We start from the raw sequence: 25,354 nt of genomic DNA on the forward strand, positions 1-25,354 counted from the left end.
TTTAGGGTTTAAAAAGACAATTTAGGCTTTGAAGTCTTTGGAGCTTTTCTCTCCGGGGTCAGAAGTTCTCGGTGATGTAACATAGAATACAAACTGCGTCTTCAGTCATCAAGGTTAAAGTTGACAGTGCTTGTGTGAACTTGTCAATCATGTGGCAGCAAGCAAAAACAAGCCAGCTGTTGTGAGGGAGGCATGGCTTTGAAAATCCTCTGGGCTACAGTCAATGAGATACGGAGGCTGCAACAGACAGAATCCATTCTGTATGGTCCTGAAACTCACTGCCGTGCTTGCAAGCGAGCTGCAAGCCTGCAGCAGCCGCGCTAGACAGAGGTGAGGAGCAGGTAAGAGATTCCTGGGTTTGGCTTTTGCAGGATTGGATTCCCGAATGGGAAATGAGGTTTAATCATCACTCAGGATTGCTTTGCTGTCTTGCCATCGTAACTAATACTTCTTTTGTTCTCCTGTCTTTTTAAGTAGAGGCTGCTTGTCAGTTGTAACCCTCAAAAAACTACTGCAGCACAGAACAGTGGGTATGATGTGGGGTGATTTGCAACCCTGTTCCTTGTTTATTGTTCTGTCTGAGGTTTCTCAACATGAAAAATGATGCCAGTGAAAGTGTTGACCCTGGCTAGAAGGTGTGTGTGTGTGTGTGTGTGTGTGTGTGTGTGTGTGTGTGTGTGTGTGTGTGTGTGTGTGTGTGTGTGTGTGTGCCAACCATTTTTAGCACCTTTTGTTTTCACAGTTGGCAGAATGCACATTGGAATCAGGAGGCAGTGCCTTTTTCAAGTGTTTTCTGGGCTGAAATCTATAGTGCTTTTAGCCTCTCTTATGTGACTGGTAGCTCTGGTATTTTTCAGCATTGCACAGTGTGAAATAGATTTCTGCAGCACTGGCTTTCCTGCAGACTAGTCTCCCCCTCAGACTGGGGAAAGAACGCCAGCATCCTCTGAAGACCTTTTTCCCCCCTTTCCTTTCTTTTCCTTTTTTTTTAAGCAATAGGAGTAAGAAACAGGCATTTTGACTCTTGGAGCCCTGAATGTGAATATTGAAAGAATGGTGAGTCAGCAGCTACATTAGAATGAAAAATTATTGGTGTGCATGAAAATTAATTTTAAAAAATGTTGTTGATATGCATTCATGGCTATGTATAGGCAGACTTTTTCTTTTTAACAAAAATGATCATGGGGAAATCAAATCACTATAATTCTTCTTATTTCCCCCTCATTTTGTATAGTAGCTATTGAGTTCTCTTTGGTTTCCTTCTGTGTGAAAATCTGCCTAATGACAGTTTGGGGTCATATAATTTTTTTAAAAAATACATGTGAGATTTTGCCTTTTATGTTCTGACAAAAGAAACATTTCAAGTCCTTCTTTTGGATAGATTTCCAAATGAATGAAATTTCTTTGCCCACTGGGTTAAACAGTACCTCCTTTTTTATCTGTACAATGGATAGCATGTCTTAAATAGTCCGGATCTGCTGCAGATGTAAATTGACTGTTTAGGTATGTATGTGGCTGGCTGGTTTCTATAAGTAGGAGTCCATGCTTGCTGCTTGTGCTGGCTGAAAGATGAAAGAGAAAAAGAATGAAAAGAACGGATTGCAAAATTGTACTGTTAGCATTCTAATTGAATATTATGCTTAAGATTGATGAAATAATTGGATACAAATACTCTCTGAATGTATTTCATTGGAAACAAAATAAAGATTTAGGATGGATTTATTTTTATGGTGACAATAATTCTTTCCTCTTCAAAATAGGTCAGGTTGGCAAATTTTTGTAGCTTCCTAGATTGTTTGTTGTGAAATGAGTTCTGCAGATACATAGATAGGAAAGAGGAAGGAAAAACTATAAAAATATAGAGAGTGATACAGCTCAAAAGAATAGCTGTATTTATCTTATAAAATGAAAGAATTTGTTCAGAGGCACTCGTCATGTATGGAAGCATGAAAATAGGGCACAGAAAAAGCTGGTCTAGTGAAAGATGCTAACAATAACCATATATCACGCACCGGCATTAACAGCTGTAGGTTACATAAGGTTTATGTAGCCCAGTTGGGGTGACACTCTATCATATTAAATACATGCCAGCTGTAGGGATCCTTGTAGATTGACTGCTCAGACAACATCTGCCTTTTGGATTTTAGTACTTTTAATACTTAATGGATATTTCATATGGCTTTTGGAAAGCACCTACTTTCCAATTTTTCTCTAACCCGTCTCCATATCATACAAAGGATTATTAGTAAAGGGCTCGGGGGAGGGGAAACACACAAAATGAATGGACAGTAGAATAGTTGTCTTCCTTTTCTGTTTTTTTTTTCTTTGACTCACCCTGACCCCCCACCTTTGGACACTTTATGATTATTAACCATGCATGGCTGAGTAGCCTAACTTTCCACTTCTGCTGTTTACATCCTTGGATTATTACCAGAGCAGTTTAATTATTTAGTTTCACAAGTTATTTTCTAGAAACAAGTCAGAGGAGAGGAGTAGATTAGTGTTATCTTATACAAGTTATCTTGATCCAAATTCTAACATTTTCAAATCCACAAATACTTTTGGAAGTATGTTTGTAGAGAGAGACAGAGAAGTTGAAATGCATTTACCATTATTGAATCATCTTGAACCATTATGACATGTATGTTATTAGTTTGCCTCTCATTTGTTTAGTTGTTAATTTTTTTATTTCATTGATGGCCAGTTTTCTGTCCACGTTGTTGTTATTTGGGGGGGGGGGTACCTTGACAATACCTTTTACCGGTTCCAGATTCAAAACTAACTCCTGGTAGAGTGATGAGGTTTACCATGAAATCCAGTTTTCAAAATGTTACAAATTATGTAAAAAATAATTTAGAAAGTACCAGAAAATAGTCTCAAAATACTCTCTGGGTGCTAAGTATGATCTTACATTAATTTAATGTAAATATAGGTTTACCTAGTGAATTTTATTGTAGAATTTCTGAGAGTCATTTGAGAAAGAACAGTTGTGTTCTTTTTTTCTCAAAAAATATATACTTCAAACTTAATGGTGCAACGAGTGCCTCACTCATTTTTTTTAGGCTTTTAGGATTTTATAGTTTATATGCAACCCTTATAATAATGAGAGTCATAATGGCTACCATTTATAGATTGTCAAAGCACTTTATATATGTTCATCCTCCCCCCCCTCCCATGGTTCAATGATGAAATCCTTTATTTTTTTTTAATTTTAATTTTATTTTATTGGTTACAATACTCACTTTATTTCCCTCCCTCCCCTCCACCCACCCGTCCCACAGCCAACACGCAATTTCATTGGGTATTACTTGTGTCCTTGATCAGAACCCATTTCCATGTTGATGTTTGCGCTAGGATGTTCATTTAGAGTTTACATCCCCAACCATATCCCTTCAACCCATGTATTCAAGCACTTATTTTTCTTCAGTGTTTTTACTCCCAGTGTTTCCTCTGAATGTGGATAGTGGTTTTTCTCATAGATTTCTCCAGGTTGTTCATGGTCATTGCATTGCTGCTAGTAGAGAAGTCCATTACATTCAATTCTACCACCGTGTGTCAGTCTCTGTGTACATTGTTCTCCTGGTTCTGCTCCTCTCGCTTCCTGGAGGTTGTTCCAGACTCCATGAATTCCTCCACTTTATTATTCCTTTGAGCACAATAGTATTCCATCACCAACATATACCACAATTTGTTCAGCCATTCCCCAATTGATGGGCATCCCCTCGTTTTCCAGTTTTTGGCCACCACAAAGAGCGCAGCTATGAATATTCTTGTACAAGTCTTTTTCCTTATTATCTCTTTGGGGTACAAACCCAGCAGTGCTATGGCTGGATCAAAGGGCAGACAGTCTTTTAGTGTCCTTTGGGCATAGTTCCAAATTGCCCTCCAGAATGGTTGGATCAATTCACAACTCCACCAGCAATGAATTAATGTCCTCACTTTGCCACATCCCCTCCAGCATTCATTACTTTCCATAGCTGTCATGTTGGCCAATCTGCTAGGTATGAGGTGATACCTCAGAGTTGTTTTGATTTGCATCTCTCTGATTATTAGAGATTTAGAGCACTTTTTCATGTGCTTATTAATAGTTTTGATTTCTTTAATTGAAAATTGTCTATTCATGTCCCTTGCCCATTTATCAATTGGAGAATGGCTTGATTTTTTTGTACAATTGATTTAGCTATTTGTAAATCTGAGTAATTAGACCTTTGACAGAGGTTTTTGTTATGAAGATTGTTTCCCAATTTGTTGCTTCCCTTCTAATCTTGGATGCATTAGTTTTGTTTGTACAAAACCTTTTTAATTTGTAATCAAAAGTATTGATTTTACATTGTGTGATTTTTTTTCTAGTTCTTGCTTGGTTTTAAAGTCTTTTCTATCCCATAGATCTGGCAAGTATACTATTCTGTGTTCACCTAATTCACGTATAGTTTCCTTCTTTATATTCAGGTCATTCACCCATTCTGAGTTTATCTTGGTGGAGGTGTGAGATGTTGATCCAAACCTAATCTCTCCCACACTGTCTTCTAATTTTCCCAGCAGTCTTTATCAAATAGTTGGTTTTGGTCCCCAAAACTGGAATCTTTGGGCTTATCATAGATTGTCTTGCTGAGGTTATGTTCATCCTTTTAATCTTCACTTACACCTAGTTGCTATTATTATCTCCATTTTACAAATGAGGAAATTGAGGCAGACATGATTTAAGTGACTTGCCTATGCACAGCTAATAAGTATATGAGCTTTGGTTTGAACTTGACTCCAGTCTTTTATTCACTGCATCATAGAACTGTCATTTAAAAGTGAAATAGATATGCTGTATCTTTTGCTCCTAATGTGCAAGAAAGAGGCAGCTTACCTTGTGGATGGAGAACTGGTCAGCCCTGTTGGCCTCAGTTTCCTAATCTGTAAAATGATCTGGAGAAGGAAATGGCAAATTAGCCCACTATATTTCCCAAGAAAACCTCAAATGAGGTCACCAAGGGTCAGATATCTCTGAAAAATGAGTATAAGAACTTCTGACTCTTACTAAATGGATTGAACAATAGCTGTCCTCAATGTGGGATTATATTTATTCAACATTTCAGCTTTTGTCCTTTTTTTTAAAAGTATGATCCAGAAACCTCTCAAACACAGCTGATATTTTCACATAAAACCCCCACTATTCTATAAAAATATTTGTTTTTCTGAACTTAAATCAGGCTACTTTATTTTTTTCAGAACAAGTATTTTTAGAATGTGCTTGTCACTACTGGATTTTAGGATTGTTTTTCCTTTGGTTGCTAATCAGATCTGATAAAGTCTTTGGGTTGAGTCATTTGGCTGAAGTTAGTGTGTTTTAGTGGAAAGAAATACAAGCTGGAATTAGAATCAGGGAGACAAGCAGGAGGTGCTCAGAAAAAACCTGGGAAGACTTAAATGATCTGAAGAAGGGTGAAATAATCAGCACCAGGAGAACACTGTATACATCAACAGGAATCTTGTACAATGAACAACCAGGAGTAACTTAGCTATTTTCAGCAATACACTGATCCAAGACCATCCTAAAGGACTCATGATAAAAAAAAATGCCATCTGCTTCCAGAAAAAGGAACTAATAGCTGATTCCAGACCAAAGAAACAATTTTCACTTAGTTTTTTATTTGAGTTTATTTCCTCAAAAAGATTAATATGGGGAAAATGTTTTATATGGTTGTACATGTAAAATCTATATGAGATTACTTACCATCTCAGTGGGTGGGGAGGAAGAGAGAGAATTTGAGACTCAATTTACCATCTCAGTGGGTGGGGAGGAAGAGAGAGAATTTGAGACTCAATATTTTGGGGGAAATGTTAGAAACTGTTATCATATATAATTAGGGGGAAAATAAAATTAATTTTTTTTTAAAGGAATCAGCTAGACCTGGATTCAAGTCCAAACTTTTAACATACTGCCTCTGTGACTCTGACAAAGTCACTTTGAAAACTTCGTCCAATCGTGAAATCACAGTTCTAGATCAAAATACCTGCAGTACTTAACTTCTTTTTGTTGGGTTGTCATGAAGATCAAATGAGATGGTGTATTTTTCTGACAGCTGCTTTGTAAGCTTTAGAACAGTGAGTCAAATTCATCAACAAGTATTTATTAATGTTAACACTTTACTTATTAATACTAACAGTTTATCATCATTAGCACTTCTTATGTGCCAGAGATGGGGCTAAATGGAGAAGAATAGAAATACAAGAGTGCCAGGAAATGCAAAGATGAATTTCTTCTTGCTTGGAAAGAGCTTATATTATAAGGAAGAGACAACATACATGCATATATTTGAATATTGAAAGCACATACAAAATAAGAACAAGGTGGAGAAGAAAGCATTAGCCGTTGAGAAGAGCAAGAAAGGTCTCACTCAGAAGATAGTACTTGAGCTAAGTCTTAAGGAAACCAGAAATATTAATGCCAGTAGTTAATATTATTATTATTTTGTGTGTGAAAGAAGTACTAGAGGTTTCATCTCAGTATTTGATATTTGTAAGGATTTGGATCATTATAGGTCATAGATAAATTGTATAGATAAATTGTGCCAAAAAAAGCCAGAAAAATATTTTGTTTTATCCCATCAAAAATAATTTTATCTTAAATATATTAAATTACTTTTATATTTCAAATATAGAAATATGCTGGTTGATATGTTTAATACTTAAATAAAATATATCACCACATATGTAAACATACATATAAATTTAGTATTGTATTATATAACAGTAATTAATTATAATGATGGTATATAATTATAAGTTAATTATACAATGTATTATATAATATAAACATAAACTAATTGAAAATAATAAAAATATTTTAAAAATAGATTTATTTATATCATATTGATAGATATGCAAAAGCATTTTGAAAAGATCAATACAATTTTTTATATTTATGTTTAGAAATATGTAAATATTTTGAATATATCAATATCATTTTACATATTCATGTATTCCTATATATAAATATAATGTGCACAGACACGTGTGGGAAACCTCCTTTGTAAAATGGAAGAGGCGTTTGCTAGACGATATCTTGGAAGTCTCCTAGTTGTTGTAACTAGAACCCCAGATATTTCCCCTATTGCTACATTGGAATAAATCTCCTTTCAACTTTTAGCCTATTGTGTAGAAATTTGGACGGACAGACAGACAGACAGACACACACACACACACACGCGCCCCTAGATTTTATGCTGGAAACTGTTGTTTAGACTATAATACTTGTGACTTACCCAGCACAGTAATAGTACTCAAATATCCACATAAATATACCTATATTCTATGCTTAAGTGTTTACTATAGGCACTTAATGAATGTTTATTGATTGACATCTGTACCACCAGAAGGCTCCTAGTTCAAATACTGCTTGTTAATTCAATTAAAATATATTATGCGCTTTTCATTTCATTATGAGCCACAACTCGTTTTTCTTCCTCCCATACACTCAGCACTAATTTCATCTCATGAATAGAACAATCAGTCATTATGTAGTATGATTTAAAAAAAAGAAAGAAAGAATGTAAGAAATATGACTGAAGGTACCTAATAAAGATAGGAAAGTCTTGTGAGATGGTATGAAATAAGACCTTGGGGCTGAAATGAATTGCAGACTTAATGTGAATCAGCCATGTAACCTGACAACCAGGAGAGCTCACCCTGCCTTAGATTGCATTAAAAAGAACCAAAAATAGGATAGTTCATAGTACTCTAATCCTATCCCATCTAGAGAACTGTTCTTTAAGGACTAACAAAAATACCCCCTTCTACTAGAAGCCTTCTTCAGCCTCTCTTAATCCCAATGACTTCCTCACTTAATGATTTCCTATTTAGCCTGCCTCATAGATTCCTTGACTTGTGTCTCTCATTGGATTATAAGCTCCTAAATGAAATGAGTCCTCTTTTTCTGTCTCCAGAACTCAGCACCTGGTAGGTGCTCAATAAATAGGTGTTGGTTGATGGATGGGAATTCTGGGTGCCCCATTTTAGGAAGGACATTTACAAGCTACAATCTATCCAACCAGGGTCATAAAGGAATTCAGGAAGCTGAACTAAAACCTCTTTTAGCCTGTAGAAGAGAAGTTTGGTCTTTTTTATTTTTTGAGGGAGGCAGAGTAATTAACCTAAAATAATTTAAGGGTTTTTTGTGTAAGAAGAACTAGACCTATTCTCTTTAGACACAGAAGAGAGAACCGAGAACAGTGACTATAACTTATAGAGCAAGTGTCTTTCCGATATAAGAGCTGACTTTCTAACAGCTAGGTTTATTCCAAAATATATAGCTGCTGCTACTGTTATTAATAACTTATAAGGTGCTCAATATATTTTTAAGTTCTTTAGCCTTTATGCATAAAACCCTACAGTAATATATCTGGGACAAAAAATATGTACATTTTGCTGGTTTACTGTGCATAGTCCAAATTGCTTTCTAGATTGGCTTAACCAATTCATACCTCCATAATATCCTTGTTTCCCTCTAGCCTCTCCAGCATTTTTCTTCTTTGTCTTATAGATGTAAGGTGGAACCTCAAAGTCTCTTTAATTTATATTTCTTTTATTATTAGTGGCTTAGAGAGCATATTTCTTCATACAGTTGTTGATAGCATGGATTGCTTCTTTTGTAAACTGCCTGTTTATGTCCTTTGTCCATTTAGCTATTGGAAAATGGCTCTTAGTCTTAGAAATTCTAATTTACTCCTCATATATGTTGGAAGTGAGGCTTTTATCAGAGATACGTGTGACAAAGATGTGTTCCTCAGTTGCCTGTTTTCCTTCAGATTTTTTACTCAGTTTTTTACTCAGATTTTTTACTCAATTAGATTTATTTATACAAAAAATTTAAAATTTTATATAATCAAACTTGTCCAGCTATCCCTTTTTCTTTTATATCTGAATTTAAAGCTCTTCTCTATCTAACCAGCATTTGAAACCAATAGCCCTTCTAATACTTTTACATCCTCTGACCTCCAGCCACTGTATAGGGTCCTCATTACTTTTATGGGTTTAAATGACCTCTTTTTCTAGGTTTCCCATATCCACTATTTGGGTTGCCAACATGAAATCCATATAAAAACAGAAGGCATTATCTGAAAGAATCCCTCATAGTTTTCTCTTGTGCTTGAAGAATTCCCAACTAACAACTTCTTCTTCCTCCTCCTCTTCCTCTTTAATCTATACATACATATATATATATATATGCATATATGTATATGTTTGTTTGTTTTTTTAGGGAAAACAGGAGACTTACGTTTTTTCCATAAATATGAGACAAAAGAATAGATTCAGAGGTCTTCAGAGAAAGAGAAACTTAACTATTTGTACCTTTCCTACTGTATATCATTTATGTTCCTGGTTTATATGTTGTCTCCCTTCTCCCCCCCTCCCCCCAATATAAGCTCTTTGAAGACAGGGATTATATATATTCCTGTCTTTATATCCTTAATGTGTGGTTGTCACCTAGTAGACATTCAATAAATGTTCTTAATTGATTGATAAGAATGCACATCATGCATTTTCATGATATAGCCATAAAAAGAATTAGAATTTTTAAAAAAACAGTGCTTAAAAGGGGAAGAATTTGATAATTAACTCATGTAGAACACATACATTTATCAAAATGCTGGATTTAAAAAAATATTTCTATGGGAAATTTGAGGAAGGACCTTTATCCCAAGAAGTAACACAGGCTAGAAACAAAACTAGGAATGGTTTTTAAATTAAATTATGTGATTGATATTGGGTTATTAGAAATTGGCATATTTTGAGATGCATATCTTTTTTCTTGAGATTAAATTAGACAGAAAATCATTGTCTTTCCAAAACAATGCATAAGAAAAAGAAAGTAGATCTGACCTAGCGACACATTATTCTTATTTAATCCTTACATACCACTGACATAAGGAGCTTCGACTTCCAAATCTCAGTTGCTTTAGTTAATTCATTCTTGTTGTGAAAAAGACATTATTTAATCCTAAATTTACAGAGGTGAATTGGTAGGTAGATGAAATGCCATTTTTAGAAGTCTGATTAAAATAGGATTATTATATAACTCTAAATACTTCCAACTTATTTTTCTCTGTTCATGATAGTGGTGATTGCCATTTTCATTCATCTGATTTTAACACATTCTGATGTGTTCCGGAACAGAGGGAGCCAGTTAGCTGTATTCCCCATCTCTTACAAAGAACTTTGTATTCTCGAGTATTGTTGGTGCTCATGATACTGTCTAGTTCTCTCTCTACTAGTACTTGGTTGATATTAATCACCTTAAGACCAGAATCAAAAGAGGAGATTCTTGGCCACTAAATTTTTGATGGATCACAAAATGTATTTATAGAGACACCTGGTCAAAGTCTTAAATTCTTATGCATTGAAACAATCTTTAACACCCAATTTTTAAAAAAAGATTGGTATTAATGACCCTCAATTTGCCAAAAGTTTTCTACAAAAATTATTTGAAGAAAAACTTAAAAAAAACAAACTCTTACCTTCTTCCTTAGTATCATTCTTCAGACAGAAAAGTGGCAAGGGCTAGATAGTCAGGGTTAAGTAACTTACCCAGGATCACACAGCTAGCAAAGTGTCAGAGGCCATATTTGAACCCAGGACCCCTCATCTCTGGACCTGGGGCTCTATCTACCATGCTACCTAGCTGCCCATAAAAGAAACTTTTAAAGCAGAAGTGTTAAGCCCTAGCCAGCAGGCTGCAGAACTCTAGAATGCAGTCAGAACCAGATTAAAATGTAATGGGGAAATGTTTAACAAAATAAATAAATGGTCCAACACCCTTAATGTTCATTTGTGGCTCTCTAAGTCAATAGGTAGCCCTGTTTGTGTTGGAGTTTGACAACAATGTCTTCTAATGGAAAGAGCTCTAGTTCAAGTTGAAGGACCGAAGTTCAAATTCCACCTTCAAATGCTTATTGCTTGGGTAAGCTTGTCTAATCCCCTAACGTTCCTGGCAGAGCCCAATCTTCTCATTTATAAAGTGAGGAAGTTGGACTAGGTGTTCCCTTTCAGCCTGTTATCCTTGAACATCAACTTCTGGCCACTGGTACTCCTTTTCCATGATAACTATTTAGTATATTATTCTGAATGTCCTCATTTGTCAACAGTGTAGCTCTTACAAAACCAAACCAAACAAAAAACAGTGTAGCTCTTTTTAAAACTCCGTGGTTATCACTACGAGGTGTATCCCAAAGAGATTTTAAAAAAGTGGGGGGGGGGCTCCTTGTACAAAAATATTTACGACAGGTTTTCTTGGGGTGGCAAAGAATTGGAACTTGAGGAAATGTCCCTCAGTTGGGGAATGGTTAAACAAATTGTGGCATTTGATGGTGATGGAATACTATTGTGCTCTAAGGACTGATGAACAGGATGATTTCAGAAATAGCTGGAAAGACCTCCAAGGACTGATGCAGAGTGAAATGAGCAGAACCAGGAGAACATTGTACACAGTAATAGCAATATTGTACAATGACCGACTGTGTTAGACTTGGCTACTGTCAGGATGATTCGGAGGGACTAAGTTCAGAGAATGCTATTCACCTCCAGAGAAAACTTTTGGAGTCAGAATACAGATGAAAGCGTATGATTTTTAAATTATGTATTTAGGTTTATGTTTGGGAGTTTTGGTTTTATAAGATTATTCACTTACAAAAAATGAACCATATGGGAAAATTAATTTTATTTTAAATTTTAAAATTCCTGCTTCTCTTAATTTGAAAAGAAAATTAGCATGACTTCTAATTACTTATATATATGTAATGTATATACATTATACATCCCTCCACCCCCTCAGTTCTTTGGACAATATTTTCTTGAATTAGGATGCCTTTTGGGAGTAGTGCTTACATACTGAGCTGTTTGAGATCACATAGCAATTGTCTATTAGAAATTGGACCTATACCTAGATCTTTCTCATTCCTACTCTGAACCTGGATTTAGGAAGACCTGAGTTTTAATCCTGCCTCGGATACTTATTATCAAGTCATTTCATCTCCACCTGCCAAAACTCTCATCTCTAAAAGAGGGAGGATAATAAAAGCTCCTACCTCCCAAGGTGTTTGTGAGAATCAACTGAGAAAATAATTGTAAAGTGCCTAATACATAATAGGTGTTGTAAAAATGCTAGCTGTTGTTATTTATTATTGTTATTATTCCCATGGAGGAATAATAAGTGAAGTAATATTTGTAAAGTTCTTTGAAAACTTTTAAAACAGTGTATAAATATTAGTTATTATTATGAACTATTATTTTCTTGTTCAAATATGTCCAACTCTTCTTGACCTCATTTAGGGATTTCTTGGCAAAGAGAATGAAGTGATTTCCTATTTCCTTCTCCAGCTGAGAATTACAGATGAGGAAACTGAGGCAAACAGTTAAGTGACTTGCCCAGAATAAACCAGATTTAAATTTGGAAAAGTTTCACCTAGCACCCTATCTGCTGCATCACCTTCCTTGCTGCCCCTGTTACTATGCCATATTGTCTTTCACTTACAGACTAGATTTGTTTTCTTATTTAATGTTCTAATTAAAGTTCACAGTCTAGTATAAAAAATTATGATTATAGGGAAAGATAATTAAGATCAGACAAGCAATTCCACTGGGTTATACATGTATTATCACTCAAAACTTATTTCCATATTATTCATTTTTAATAGAGTACAGATTAATTTTATTGAAATGTTGCTAGCATCATGAATGTTTGATATGAAATTGATTTTTTTTTTTTTAGTGAGCCTTTGTTTCAGGGAGAAGTTTGATGTCCTTAAAAATCCAGCACATTTCCCCAAATATGTTCCATCCTACTCTTCATCCTATTCAGTTCTTGGTCCATTCAGTGAATATTTTTTGTCCAAGAAATATTTACTATTGGAAAAGATCCATCCAATCCATATCATAGTCTGTACAATAAATATTCTTCATCCACTCCTTTTTTTCTCTCTATGGAAAGCAAGGCTGAACTCTTTTAAATGATTTATGTGATTATACATGTCATTTGGAGAGCTCTGAAATATTCCTGGACTCTGCAGTTAGAACATTTTTATCTACAAATGAAAGCATTTAGAAGACTTTACCATCTGGAATACTTAATTTCTACTCTGCGCTCCATCTTCCATGATACCTTTGGTGAACTTAAATCTCCCTGTTTAATGCCTTTCTTGACATAAGTAATCAGAAGATTATCTTACAAAATTCTATTTGGTTGCATCTATGAAAAGTCATATATGATCTTAACATGTGCTTGGGAAACATATTGGTGGAAGAGAGTCATTAAAGCTATATTTACAGGACCAAACCATATGTGTTTTTTTTTTCTAGTCAGATAATGAGTGTATTAAGATCTGGTTCCTCTAAGCTTTCAGACAATTGTAATTATAAAATATCTCTGGTAAAATATTATTTGCCAGAAACTACCTCTTCCCTTCTCATTCCTATACAAGTTACATGAATCACACAATCTACTTTTATGCACTTATTAGGCACCTCCTCTGTACCCATCACTGTACCAGGTACTGGGGATGCAAATACAAAAATTAAATCCTACACATCTTTCAACAGCCCTTTAAAAACACTTTTGATTCTTTGGAGATTATAGTGTTGTATGATTTTTAATCATAGGGCATCACTAGGAAAATATTGGAAAATGAAACTTGTTTTGTGAGAAGCTTGGGATTTTTGAAAGCCCTGCACAAATTTACTCATTTAAAAATACTAACTTTTTCCCATAATTGTCATTCTTCACACTTGTAATACTTATTTCAAGTACAAAGTCTTTTGAAAATGTTTAGCCCTAATTTAATAGAAATAATAATAGCTACCATTTATATAGTGCTTACTATGTTCCAGGCACACTATACAAGGTCCTTCCATTCTATCTAAAAATCATTAGTAAATATTGGTTCTAAGGCAGAAGAGCAGTAAAGACTGGGCAAATGAGGTTAAATGACTTATACAGAATTATAGCGTTAGTAAGTGTCTGAGGCCAGATTTGAACCTAGCATCTCCCATCTCTAGGCCAGGCACTCCATTCATTGTACTATCTAGCTCCCCCCTAACTTTGCGCGCGCGCGCGCGTGTGTGTGTGTGTGTGTGTGTGTGTGTGTGTGTGTGTGTGTAATTATTAAATTTATAAATAAACATAATAAATAAAATAAAAATTTTAAGACCATTTGAAACCAAGAGATAACTATTCACTGAGGAATGGTTGAATGAATTATGGTCTATAGACACCACAAAAAAATTTTGTGCCATTAGAAATGGCTCAAGTGATGGAGTCAGAAAAACCTAGAAAGATTTCTAGGAATTGTATTGCAGAGTAAAATAAGTTGAACCAGGAGAACAATTTACTTAGTAACTACAACATTATAATGAAAAATAAAATTTAAAAAGTTAACTGATCATTACAATGACCAACCACTTCTCTAGAGAACTAATAATGAAGCATACTTTTTATCTTTTTATCCACCCCTTGACGGATGGTGAACCTATAGCACTTGTGCCAGAGAATGCCCTCTCTGTGGGCATACGCACCATAGTCCACCAGAGTTTGTTACTAGAAAGGCGCTGGAACTCAGGGAAAAATTGCTCCTTTCCCCCTCTCCACTGTACCTAATGACATTTTAAATTTAATTAAAATTAAATTTAATGGGAGTGCTTCCTCCCCTCCCCCTCTCTATCTGGCCTAAGGACATTCCTCACTTCATCCACCCCTCTGCCCAGCAGACCAATGGGAACCCTTTCTCCCTCTCCTTGAGGGGTAAGGTGGGGCAGGGCACATATAGCACTTGGTTGGGGAAGATGGGGCACAGGGCACAGTCTCTAAAAGGTTCACCATCACTGTCCTAGGAAATAGGGATATAAATTAAGTCTGACATTTTTTGACAAGGCAAATATATGAATTCATTTTGCTTGATTATACCTATTTGTTATGAAGGTTTTTGTTTTTAATGGATAGAGAATTTGTGAAGGAAAGGATATCACAATGATGTTGGTGTTAAGATAAAACAGGGTCATTGGAGCATTTTTTTTTAAAATGAACAAAAGACAACAGGAGGTTAAAAAGGAGACAGAAGAAGGACGCTTTGAAAGTAATGTGTTGAATTTATTACAAATAGGTAAAAAGAAATGTAAGCTGTATATAATGGAGCTGTAGAGTTCTATATGCAATTTGAATTTTCTTTTCCTTTTTGGTGTCTTATGTTTATAGAAGTTTGCCTAGTTCTGAACAACAACAAAAAAAATTTTTTAATTAAGTTCAAGGAAGGACTGTATACTAGTATCCCATGGAAAGACATCCATTCTAGTGTTCTCATTGGGTTTTTTTCTTATGAGAATTAAGGCTAAATCCCTCTCAGCATTTTTATAACCTGACACTTGTTTTCCCCCTCAGTAATCACTTCAGTTAAGAAGGATGTGAGTTTAACTTAATTCATGTTGGTATGCCCCAATAGTCATTTTTATGGTTTATTAAAGTGAGAAGTAGAATATTTTGAGGTCCAGTTTCATAAAGTGACTCAAGACAGAAGATATAAATTTTCTTTTAATATGGAATTTATCATTGAATATACAAATACTTATTAACCACCTAGAAGGTGCTATGGAATGGGATGGAACTATAGGAAAAGTTTGGCCCATCTATTATTCGTGGCATCAGAATGTTGCCCATCCAGACTAACACAGCCATTCATTAGACTCCTGCTGTATGCAAGCCACATCCAGTTGGCCCAGCTTTATAGAGTAATAATTCTATATTTATAGGAATACAACTGTGGCTGACAGCTAATGTTAAAAGGGCAGAGAGATCAGACAGAGCTGGCCAACAAGAAATATTTAAGACAAACCACATTGTGTTGATTGATTAATAAATTTTCCTCATTGTTTTAAAAAATAAAAAATAATATTTCTATTTATACATTAGTCTTTAGTCTTGTATACTGCTAGTGCCTGTCATCTAAATATATTGATATTTTTCAGATTTCATGGTGTCATTCGTTTAAATAATGTCATGTACCTCTGCCCTGTACCCCCAAAAAGCAAAAGCAAAGAATTGCCTTGAGTAGTTATTTCGAGGCTTGGATTAAAAAAAATACCATTTTTCTCTTTATGTCACACTAGTAATTTTCAAAGCAAATAATAATCAGTGTTGGACGTGGGAATTTTGAAGTTCTGAATTCAAATCCTTTTTAAGGTAATTAGTATCTGGGTAACCTGCTTAAAATCACTTTTTTCATTTGCAAAATGTATGGGTTGATTTTGATGGTTGTACTGGTACCTTCCAGACTAAAAAATCTACAATCCTGCTGTCATCAAGGACAGACAATATGTAATCATTTAAGTTGAGTCCAGCATTAGCATTATTAAAGTAACACAAAATAATGTTTTCCTTTAAATGTATGATTTACCTTTTTTGATCAAAAAAATGTTAGTTACATTTTACCTTTTTTTTAGTGGAAATCAGTAAGAAAACAGGATTATTTTCTGAAAGTCATGTATGTATACTAATTGTTATGATTAACCAAATTCTTTTCACTCACATTTTGCCTCTTTTATCTTTTAGTGGAAATCAGTAGGAAAATGAGATTATTTTCTGAAAGACATTTATGTATACTTCCATAAAAGCTCATTTCCTAAGAAAGACAATCTCTGCCATCTTGAACTAGGTCTCTTTTATCTCTAAGTCTATGATCCCATGATTCTCCTCCTCCAAATTTCATAATACTTTTTCTTTTCATTTCTTGTGACATGTATCAAATTTTGCTTTTTATTGTAATTTTTGTGTACTTGCCAAATGTTGCCTACTAGGTTGTAAGCACTTTAAGAGATTAGGAATTATTTTTGCATTTCCTCTCCCCCAGCAACAATCCAGGGGTGCCTTGCATTTGCATATCAATAGGTACTCCATAATAATTGAATGTTGAAAAGCTAATTACTTTATCTGGTTGTGTGTGGGGACTCTGGGGCAGGGTGTTATTTCATTTACTAATGTGGTAAATCATTTTTGAAATTTCTGCTGCTTATGTGTTTTCTATTGATAATAATTTTCTATTACTTTCATGAGAAACATTTATTAAAATTCTAATTTCTAAGTAGTTCAACATATCTGTTAATTCTTGGACTTGGGAATTATGTTGGCAGTTTAAGTATCTTTGCAGAAAATGACTAAATTTTCTTATTTTCCTATTGTGTTGTAGTACCAGATAGGGAAATCTTGGTGGTGGATGCAGAGTTTGGATGAAGTCAGGAAGTCATTCAGTCATGGCCAGTTTGGGGCTTTCTTGGCAAAAGATTGAAGTAGTTTGCTAGTTCCTTCTCCAACTCATTTTACACATGAGGAAACTGGGGCATTTAGAAGTGACTTGCCCAAGGCTACGCAGTTTAAGTGTCTGAGTTCAAATCTGGCCCCAGTCACCCTAGGGTAAGTCATTTAATTTCTGTCTGCCTCAGTCTCCCCATCTGTAAAATGGAGATAATAATAGCACCCAATTCCCAGAATATAATATTCCCAGAGCATTTTAATGTGCTTTGCACAGTGCCTGGCATATATAGCAAGTCCCATAAAAATGTTAGCTTTTACTTATTATTATTATTATTATTATTATAACACTTTGCTCATCTTAAAGCTATATAAACACTCAACATTATTATTATTATTATCTATTTTAATTAAAATTGTAGTGTCACAGGATAATTTTCTACATTCTTTCCTTGGGAAAGGTCAGTGAGTAATAACTACATGTAGTCTGAATTTAGGGTAAGACTAAAGGACTCAGGATGAAAATATGATCCACCTCTAGATGGAGAACTGATGCAGACAGAAGCAGATTTTTTTCTCTTGTTTTTTTTTAACAATATGGAAATTTGTTTTGCATGATTGCACATTTGTAATAGATTTTGTTTTTCTTGCCTTCTCAGTGGATGGGGAGAAGGTAGGGAGCAAGAGGCTTTGGAACTAAAAAAAAAGAATAAAAAAAGTTCTTAAAATATGTAATGGCTTTCTGGGAAGGGAAGGGGAATGATTATCAGAGGGAATTCATATAGAAGGAAATTTTATATAAAATCAATAAAAATCTATTTAAAAATAGGGGAAAAAAAATAAAATTGTAGTGTCATAGGACCTGAGTTTAAACCTGAACCCTGCTGCATGTTAATTTTGTTCCCTTGGCCGCTGGGTGGCTCAGTGGATTGAGAGTCAGGTCCAGAGATGGGCGGTCCTAGGTTCAAATCTGGCCTCAGACACTTCCCAGCTGTGTGACCCTGGGCAAGTCACTTGACCCCCATTGCCTAGCCCTTACCACTCTTCTGCCTTGGAGCCAATACTCAGTATTTACTCCAAGACGGAAGGTAAGGGTTTAAAAAAAAATTTTTTTTTTTTTTGGTTCCCTTGGAATTAATGTTTCTGGGTCTCAGTTTCATCAGAAAGTGATGCTCTCCAAGGGTCCCCTTCAATGCTAAATCTATCATCCTCTGAACTTGGGTTTAGATAACCTTAAATTTCCTCTATAAATTAACTCTATCATGTGGCCATTTTCTGGATGAGAGAACCAAATAATACCCCTCCCTGTTCAGGAAAAACTGAAATATGTGATTTTATATTTAATCTGCTTAAAATATATGAATGATTATTGAGCAGAAAAAAGAAATAATGGTAGCTCATGGCTACCATTATAGTTTACAAATAACTTTTCTCACTAACCATGTGATGTAGAATTATGATGAGTATTTCTGTTTACAGAGAAGGAAACTGAAGCTTGTTGAGTTTAAATAATCTCTCTAGGCACCTCTTTCCCACGTCATGAGTCAGTGGAATTCAGAAAAGAAAACTTAATGGAAATGATTCTCATAGTGTTATTTTAGTGCACCTCCTAATTCAGCAGTTCTCAAACTTTGTGGTCCCAGGACCCCTATTTATAGTCTCTAAAATTATTGAAGAGCACCCTCCTCCCCAAAAGGAATCTCTCTTGATATTTACCATATTAAAATTTAAAACATTATTATCATAGAAAGAGTTTTGACCCCTTGCACCCACTAAAAGGGTCTTGAGTGTCCAAGGAATCTTGGGACCACACTTTGAGAACAATAATTCTTATTGGTGCTTTAAGTTTCTCCCCACCCCTAATTTATCTGCCACCAACTAATGCTAACATTATTTCTGTGAAACTCAAGTCTGACCTTGCCATTCTCCCTGAATAGAGTTTAATAGTTCTATAATGCCCTGAGAATCTGACATAAATTCTTCTCTTTAATTTTAATAATCAGTAACAACCTGGCCCCAACCTACAGGTCAAAACTCATCCTCACTTTTTCACCCTTTGCATGTCTTGTCTCCATCTCCCATAAACCCCCCAAAAGCAGTCAGGCTGAGTGTGCTAGACTTTCTCTAGGTTTTAAACATTAATTTTTTTAGCATTATAGAACTGATGTTTCAACACACAGGCATCTGCTACTAGCCCATCTCCTTTTCCAGATAGGCATCTTTTGAATGATATCTTTTACTTTGATATCTCATGATATCTTCATGATAATAGCTAATGATAGCTTTCCTTGTGCATAATTTATCACGGATACTATGTAAATAGAAGGGCATGGGACTAGATCTTAAGAGCAATTCCCTGTAATTAGTTTTCTATATTACTTAAATAGATTTCCCTTTAGATAGAAATAATTATGCTAGTCTTATTCACAGAGCTTTCTTAGTTTAATTGATTACAATAAAGTGTCAAAATATAAAATGGTGAGCAGATTCTAAATAATGTTTTTAGTGGGTGGTGTTATTCTCATTCAAATGAAATTCATACAGTTCCTAATTACGTCTCAGAAACACAGAGCTCATTTTCATAGACTTAGAAAATTATTTGGACAAAACTAATTTTTCACATTTCCTTTACAACACTCCAAAGGAAAGGAAATAACTAGAATTTACTTTATTGTTCAAATGAGAAAACTGAGGCACAGTGAGTTTGTGAGTTTCTCTTAGAAGAGAGGATCCATACCCCTAGCCCTCTAGTTTCCTAGCATGACCTTGGTCCTAGTGATTATATTAACAGACATAAAGGGATGCCATTTATTAGAAATGATAGATGGTATATGCTTCATGACAGCATTAACATTTTAATGAGAGTTGAATGAGAATAAATGATATTTAAAATGGGAAGATAAAACAAAGCATGTGTAATGTTTATTCCCTCTGTTATTCACTATGAAATGTTTAAAATCTTGAGCGTTTTAAAAATCTTTCCCTTTTTTCTAAGTAATGTTTTTTAACATGTTGGTTTCATATTTTCTATTATAGACCTTAAGAATTTAAACAGTAAGTCAAAAGATGTTATTATGCCATTTCACAGGTTTTTCCTGGGTCCCTCTGCTGCTTGAAGCTTGCTTTCTTTTTCTCCTTTCTGAACTGTAAGAGCCTGATTCTCTCCATGGTAACATGTAATTAGCATGTTTTGCATGTGAATGAAGCAACCAACCCATGCTGAATGTAAATTACTCTGTCTCTGGAATGCAGCTACCCCCTTTTTCTTCTTTGTATAATTTTACTTTATGGTCTAAAATAATTGCAAAAGCTTATCCATATCCAGCCCTGGTGGTTTACAGGTTCCAATCCCTAAAATAATTGTAATGCCTTGAGAAGGGGAGTATTCTACTGTCTTTGTTTTGATTTTTTTAATGCTCTTTATTGTATGTTTTTGGCCTTGAGGACACGCAAAAAATGAGAAAGAAACCCATTGTATCAGGTCTGAAAGACTCTTTGTCCACATAATTTTGATTAGGATCCTATTTGGCCTACAAGGTAAAATACATTTTGAAGAATTGTCTTGGCATTTGGTTTTTCATCTTTATCATTGACTCCTTATTTTCTGTGACCTTGATTTCTTGAAATTCTCACAATCTGCCCTATTGGAAATAAATTTGGTGATATTGGGCACTGAACTTGTAAAAGGAAAAAAAAATCTAGCAATGTACCAATTATGCAGTCAAAAATTACTGTGTTAATAGGCAGTTATATGAACTGTAGAATAAGATGTTAATCATACTTCATACTGCTGGACAAGATATGTTTCCCCCCCCAAGAGCAACCATCAAAATTCATGCATCATTTAATATAATTTTTCATAGAAATCAGGCTAGATATCCAGACCCACACTGAAGTAAAATGTCTGAGCTACTTCAAACTATTTTTTTAGCTTTTGAAAAAGAACATATTAGTCTAAATATTGTTAGAAACTTATGTTTATGCTAATCAAAAGAGTTGGCCAGATTTTTTTCTTCAAGTTGTTTTAAGCCAGGGGGGAAATTTTTTTTAAAGCAGTTTATTCATAAAATGTAGTCCACTGATATATGGTCATAGGACCAGATTTAGAGCTGGAAGGGATTTCAGAACTCATTGAGTCCTTGTTTTTTACCAATATGGAAAATGAAGTCCTGAGAGATTTATGACTTACCCAGGATCACACAACTAGCTAGCAAGTGTCTGAGATGGAATTTGAGCTTCCTAACTCTTGAGTGCTAGCCTGCGTCTGCGACACCATACTGTCTCTCTCTTACTCTCTCTTCCCCTCCATCTTTCTGTCTCTCTGTCTGTCTCGCTCTCACTCTCTGTCTCTCTGTCTCTCTCACTCTATCTTGCTCTCTCCCCCCGTCTTTCTATCTGTCTCTGTCTCTCTCCCTACCTCTCCGTCTCTTATCTCTCTTAAAAAAAAAAAACTGTTAAAGTGATCAAGTTTCGAGATGGAAACAGGAAAACTAGAAATAACCAGGTAAAACATCAACTTTAGCAGAAATTAATTTAGCAAACATCCAACCCCTACTGTATTCCTATCACTGGTAGGCACCGTTAGGATGCTTTGCATTACAAGCATTTGGCATTATTTTATGCTGAGATTTTTCTGTGAAAATATTCTTGGAGCCCTTGGCCAGAAGACAGAATAGGCATATGCTTCCCTCCTTATTCCCAGTTACCATCCCCAACATCTCTTCTTTCTATCCATTTTTATCTCCCAGTTCAACCAACTCCATTTTGTCATCTGCTGGCTTCCATTTTCTTTCCCTTCTCAAAGAGTTCAATACCTATTTCACAGTCTTCCTCTCTTCCCTAGTTCCTGCCCTGCCCACATTCTTAGGGATTTCAAAAAAATGTTAGTGTCCTCTGAAACGCCCGACTTTCCAGTCAGTCAACCTCCTAAATTCCCATTATTTCTGTTTTCACTCCACCTTGAGAACTTGTTGGAATGGCGCTCATATCCTACCACTCATGATTGTTGCACTGCCATGATCCCAAACTCTGAAATTGTTCTCCGACCACAAGCTATTCTTTCAGATTTCCATTCTCTTTTCCTCACCGTGATTACCGAGCCTTCCACCTCCCGGTTCATCTCCTCTGTCTCTTTTCTCTAACTTTATAACCTTGTCCTGTCATCAATCATGTTTTGCCAAATCACCACCCCAAGTTGCTCCCACCATCCTTTCATACTCTCTGAATCTTCTTGCCAAGACACACACAAGAACTACGTTATGAAATATTTTTCACACAAATAAAGACATATCTAGATATGGAGAAATATTAATTCCTTGTGGGTAGGTTGACCCAATATAATAAAAATGATAATACTACATCAATTAATCGACTTATTCCATGACATGCCAATCAAATTACGGAAGGATTATTTCATAGAGTTAGAAAAAATAACAACACAATCATCTGGAGGAAGAAAAGGTCAAGAATAACAAGATAATCAATCAATGGGGAAAAAATGAGAATGGGAGGGAACCAGCAATATTAGATCTCAAAGTGGTAATTGTCGAAACAACCTGGCACACTGAAAGAAATAGGTAAATCGGTAGAACAGATTAGGTATAAAATATACAAAGGCAAATGAGCACAGTAACTTAATGTTTCATAAATCCAAAGATCCCAAGAACTGGGCTAAAAACCCACTATTTGACAAAAACTGTTTGGAAAATTAGAAAGTAGACTGGCAGAAACTAGGCAAAGACTAATGTCTCACATCATATACCAAAGTAAGTTCCAAATGGGTACATAAAGGATATAATAAGCAAATTATGGAACATGGAAGAAATTGCCTGTCAGATCTGTGGATAGAGGAATAATTCACGACATCCAACTAGAGAGAGATATAGGAGGTAAAATGGATAATTTTGATTATGTAACATTTTTAAATTTTTTGCACAAACAAAAGCAATATAGCCAAAATGTGAAGAAAAGCAGGAAACTGGAGGGGGGGGGGTGTCTTTTGCACTAAGCAATATATAGGGAACTGAATGAGTAAGAGCCATTCTCCAATTGATAAATGGTCAACAGATATAAATAAGCAGTTTTCAGAGGAAGAAATCAAAGTTATCAGTTAACCATATGAAAAAATGTTCAGAATCACTAATAATTAGAGAAATGCACATTTAAGCTATTACTCCCACTCATGCATCCAATTTCTGGTCAAACTGATCTGGTCACTGTTTCCCATGCATGAAATCCTATCCCCTGCCTGGTTCCTTTGCACGGATGTTCCCCATGTCTAGAATGTGTTTTTTCCTCTCTTACACACAAGTAAAATTCCTAGATAGCTTCCAAATACAGCTCACGTTTCTGCTACTACCTTTCTCAATCTCTCAGATAGTAACACTTCTCTGCCTCTTGAAATAACGTTGTATTTCTTACTTATTTATGTGTTGTATATTTTAGATTGTATACTCCTTGAGGGCAGGGATGATTTGTACTTTTGTCTTGACTTCTCCTTGGCTTTTATGTAGTAGATGCTTAATAAAATAGGTATTGAAAATGAGTTTATGAGGACATTCCCTAATTAGAGATGTGTAGCACCCAAGAATCCTGTCAGTTGCCTAGCAATGGGACCATCTTCCAATAATGAGAAATGGCCTATGTCAAAGTTTCTTAACCTTTTTTTTTATCATAGATCCCTTTGGCATTATCGTGAAGCCTTTCCATCCCTTCTCAGAATAATGTTTTTGAATACATAAAATATAAGGCATAGAATTACAAAGGAAACTAATTATATTGAACTACAATTAACAACAACAAAAAAAAGGTCAGGCACTCCTTTGATAAATCCTATAAATGGCATTATGATAAAGTGCTGGAGAGAAACTAGGAAACAATACTTTTCTTTCTTACTGTGGTTAGCAAACCTGGGTACTGAGTCATTATTTACTTTCCATTGTTACCTTTCTCCCCAAAGGGGAGTTCTGTCCTTTGCCAAAAGAATTCAAAAATATTTTTTTCCTAAAATTTGCAGCGAAACACTTTACTAGCAAATGTTACTTTTTCAATGGACATTTGAACATGTTTATAATATTCAGATGGCTCTAAAAGACCTGATTTGCAGTTATAAATCACAGTTGATTGTGCCCCAAGTGTTTGGGAGGAGTAAATGGTCACCTTGGAAAGGTTTTACAGAAAAGGAAAAAAAGTAAACCTATAGTGAAATCCATTAACGTTATGATTTGATAAACAAGGAGGGGAATCACTAATTTTTAATCAAGTGTTTTGAAAAGAAAGTAATATTAAGCCATAATTTGTCATGCATAGTTATAATTAATAAAGAAGCTTTTTTAAAGAATTAAGTGACAATTTCCTGATTTAGCATAGTAGAAAGGAGATCCGTTTCAAGTCCCACCTCTGAAACACTCTGGCTTGGTAGCCAATCTGTGCCCTGGGCAACTCACTAATACTATGAAGTTTCAGAGAAGGTGCCAAGGCACCTTCAGTAGGGGGAATTTCCTCACCTCATCCTAATGAAATCATAGGTTCAGTCCCTTTGGCCTCGCCTGATTTATCACTATTGTGAGGAAGATTAAACACAGTAGGTTAGTGATTTAAAGACAAGAGGTGCATTATGTTGAAATGCATCAGCTTCTAACAGCATAGGATGGCTCCTTCCTCTCCTTGTGTACTGTCATTTTCACAAACGTGTAGGTGTTGTGCTGTATTTTTATAACCGGGACATTCTTTGGATTATGCATCGTTCCCAGAATCACCTTTTGTTTTGCCTGGGCTGTTTTGATAACTTTCAGCCTCTCTTAGTATTTCCTAATGCAAATAGAGAGCCGACTTCCTCAAGTTGGGTTCATGTTATCTTAAGCCTTTTCTGTTTGCTTTGTCTGTTTCAGCTTCTTTTCTAAGCTCACTGTGTCTCTTCAGCCTCCTCTAAGCAAAGGGCGAACGTGCGTTCTTTCAGGGGCTCAGAGGTACCTTTTCTTGCTTTCTTTTCCTCCTTTGAGTTTCAGTTGTTGGTGTGCTGGGAGTGCGCTCTCTGGGCAGCGAGCTGGGCGGCTGGTCGCTAATGCTCCGCCGTAAGTG

At 35.3% G+C, this 25,354-nt stretch overlaps 1 protein-coding gene and 1 long non-coding RNA gene across 9 annotated transcripts in view; one reads left to right on the top strand and one right to left on the bottom strand.

Annotated features, from left to right (window-relative positions):
* LOC130455900 (uncharacterized) lies at positions 1-25,347 on the bottom strand. Its single transcript, XR_008914157.1, has 2 exons — positions 25,247-25,347; positions 1-1,562 (listed from the first exon to the last, which is right to left on the bottom strand). It is a non-coding gene; the product is annotated as an uncharacterized LOC130455900 (long non-coding RNA).
* SHROOM2 (shroom family member 2) overlaps positions 1-25,354 on the top strand; it is a 236,421-nt gene that overhangs the window by 187,179 nt on the left and 23,888 nt on the right. For 2 of the 8 annotated variants that reach the window (XM_056808024.1, XM_056808026.1), the window contains one exon: positions 25,165-25,242. The exons of 2 other annotated variants lie outside the window; for them this stretch is intronic. In XM_056808024.1, the coding sequence (XP_056664002.1) occupies positions 25,165-25,242 (78 nt within the window). Of the gene's footprint in view, positions 1-213; positions 342-756; positions 1,057-20,363; positions 20,422-25,164; positions 25,243-25,354 lie in introns of those variants that run through there. 4 more of the 8 variants (XM_056808030.1, XM_056808031.1, XM_056808029.1 and 1 more) reach the window with 4 other exon arrangements.

Source organism: Monodelphis domestica, chromosome 8 (assembly GCF_027887165.1).
Source record: "Monodelphis domestica isolate mMonDom1 chromosome 8, mMonDom1.pri, whole genome shotgun sequence".
Classification (NCBI taxonomy): Eukaryota; Metazoa; Chordata; class Mammalia; order Didelphimorphia; family Didelphidae; genus Monodelphis; species Monodelphis domestica.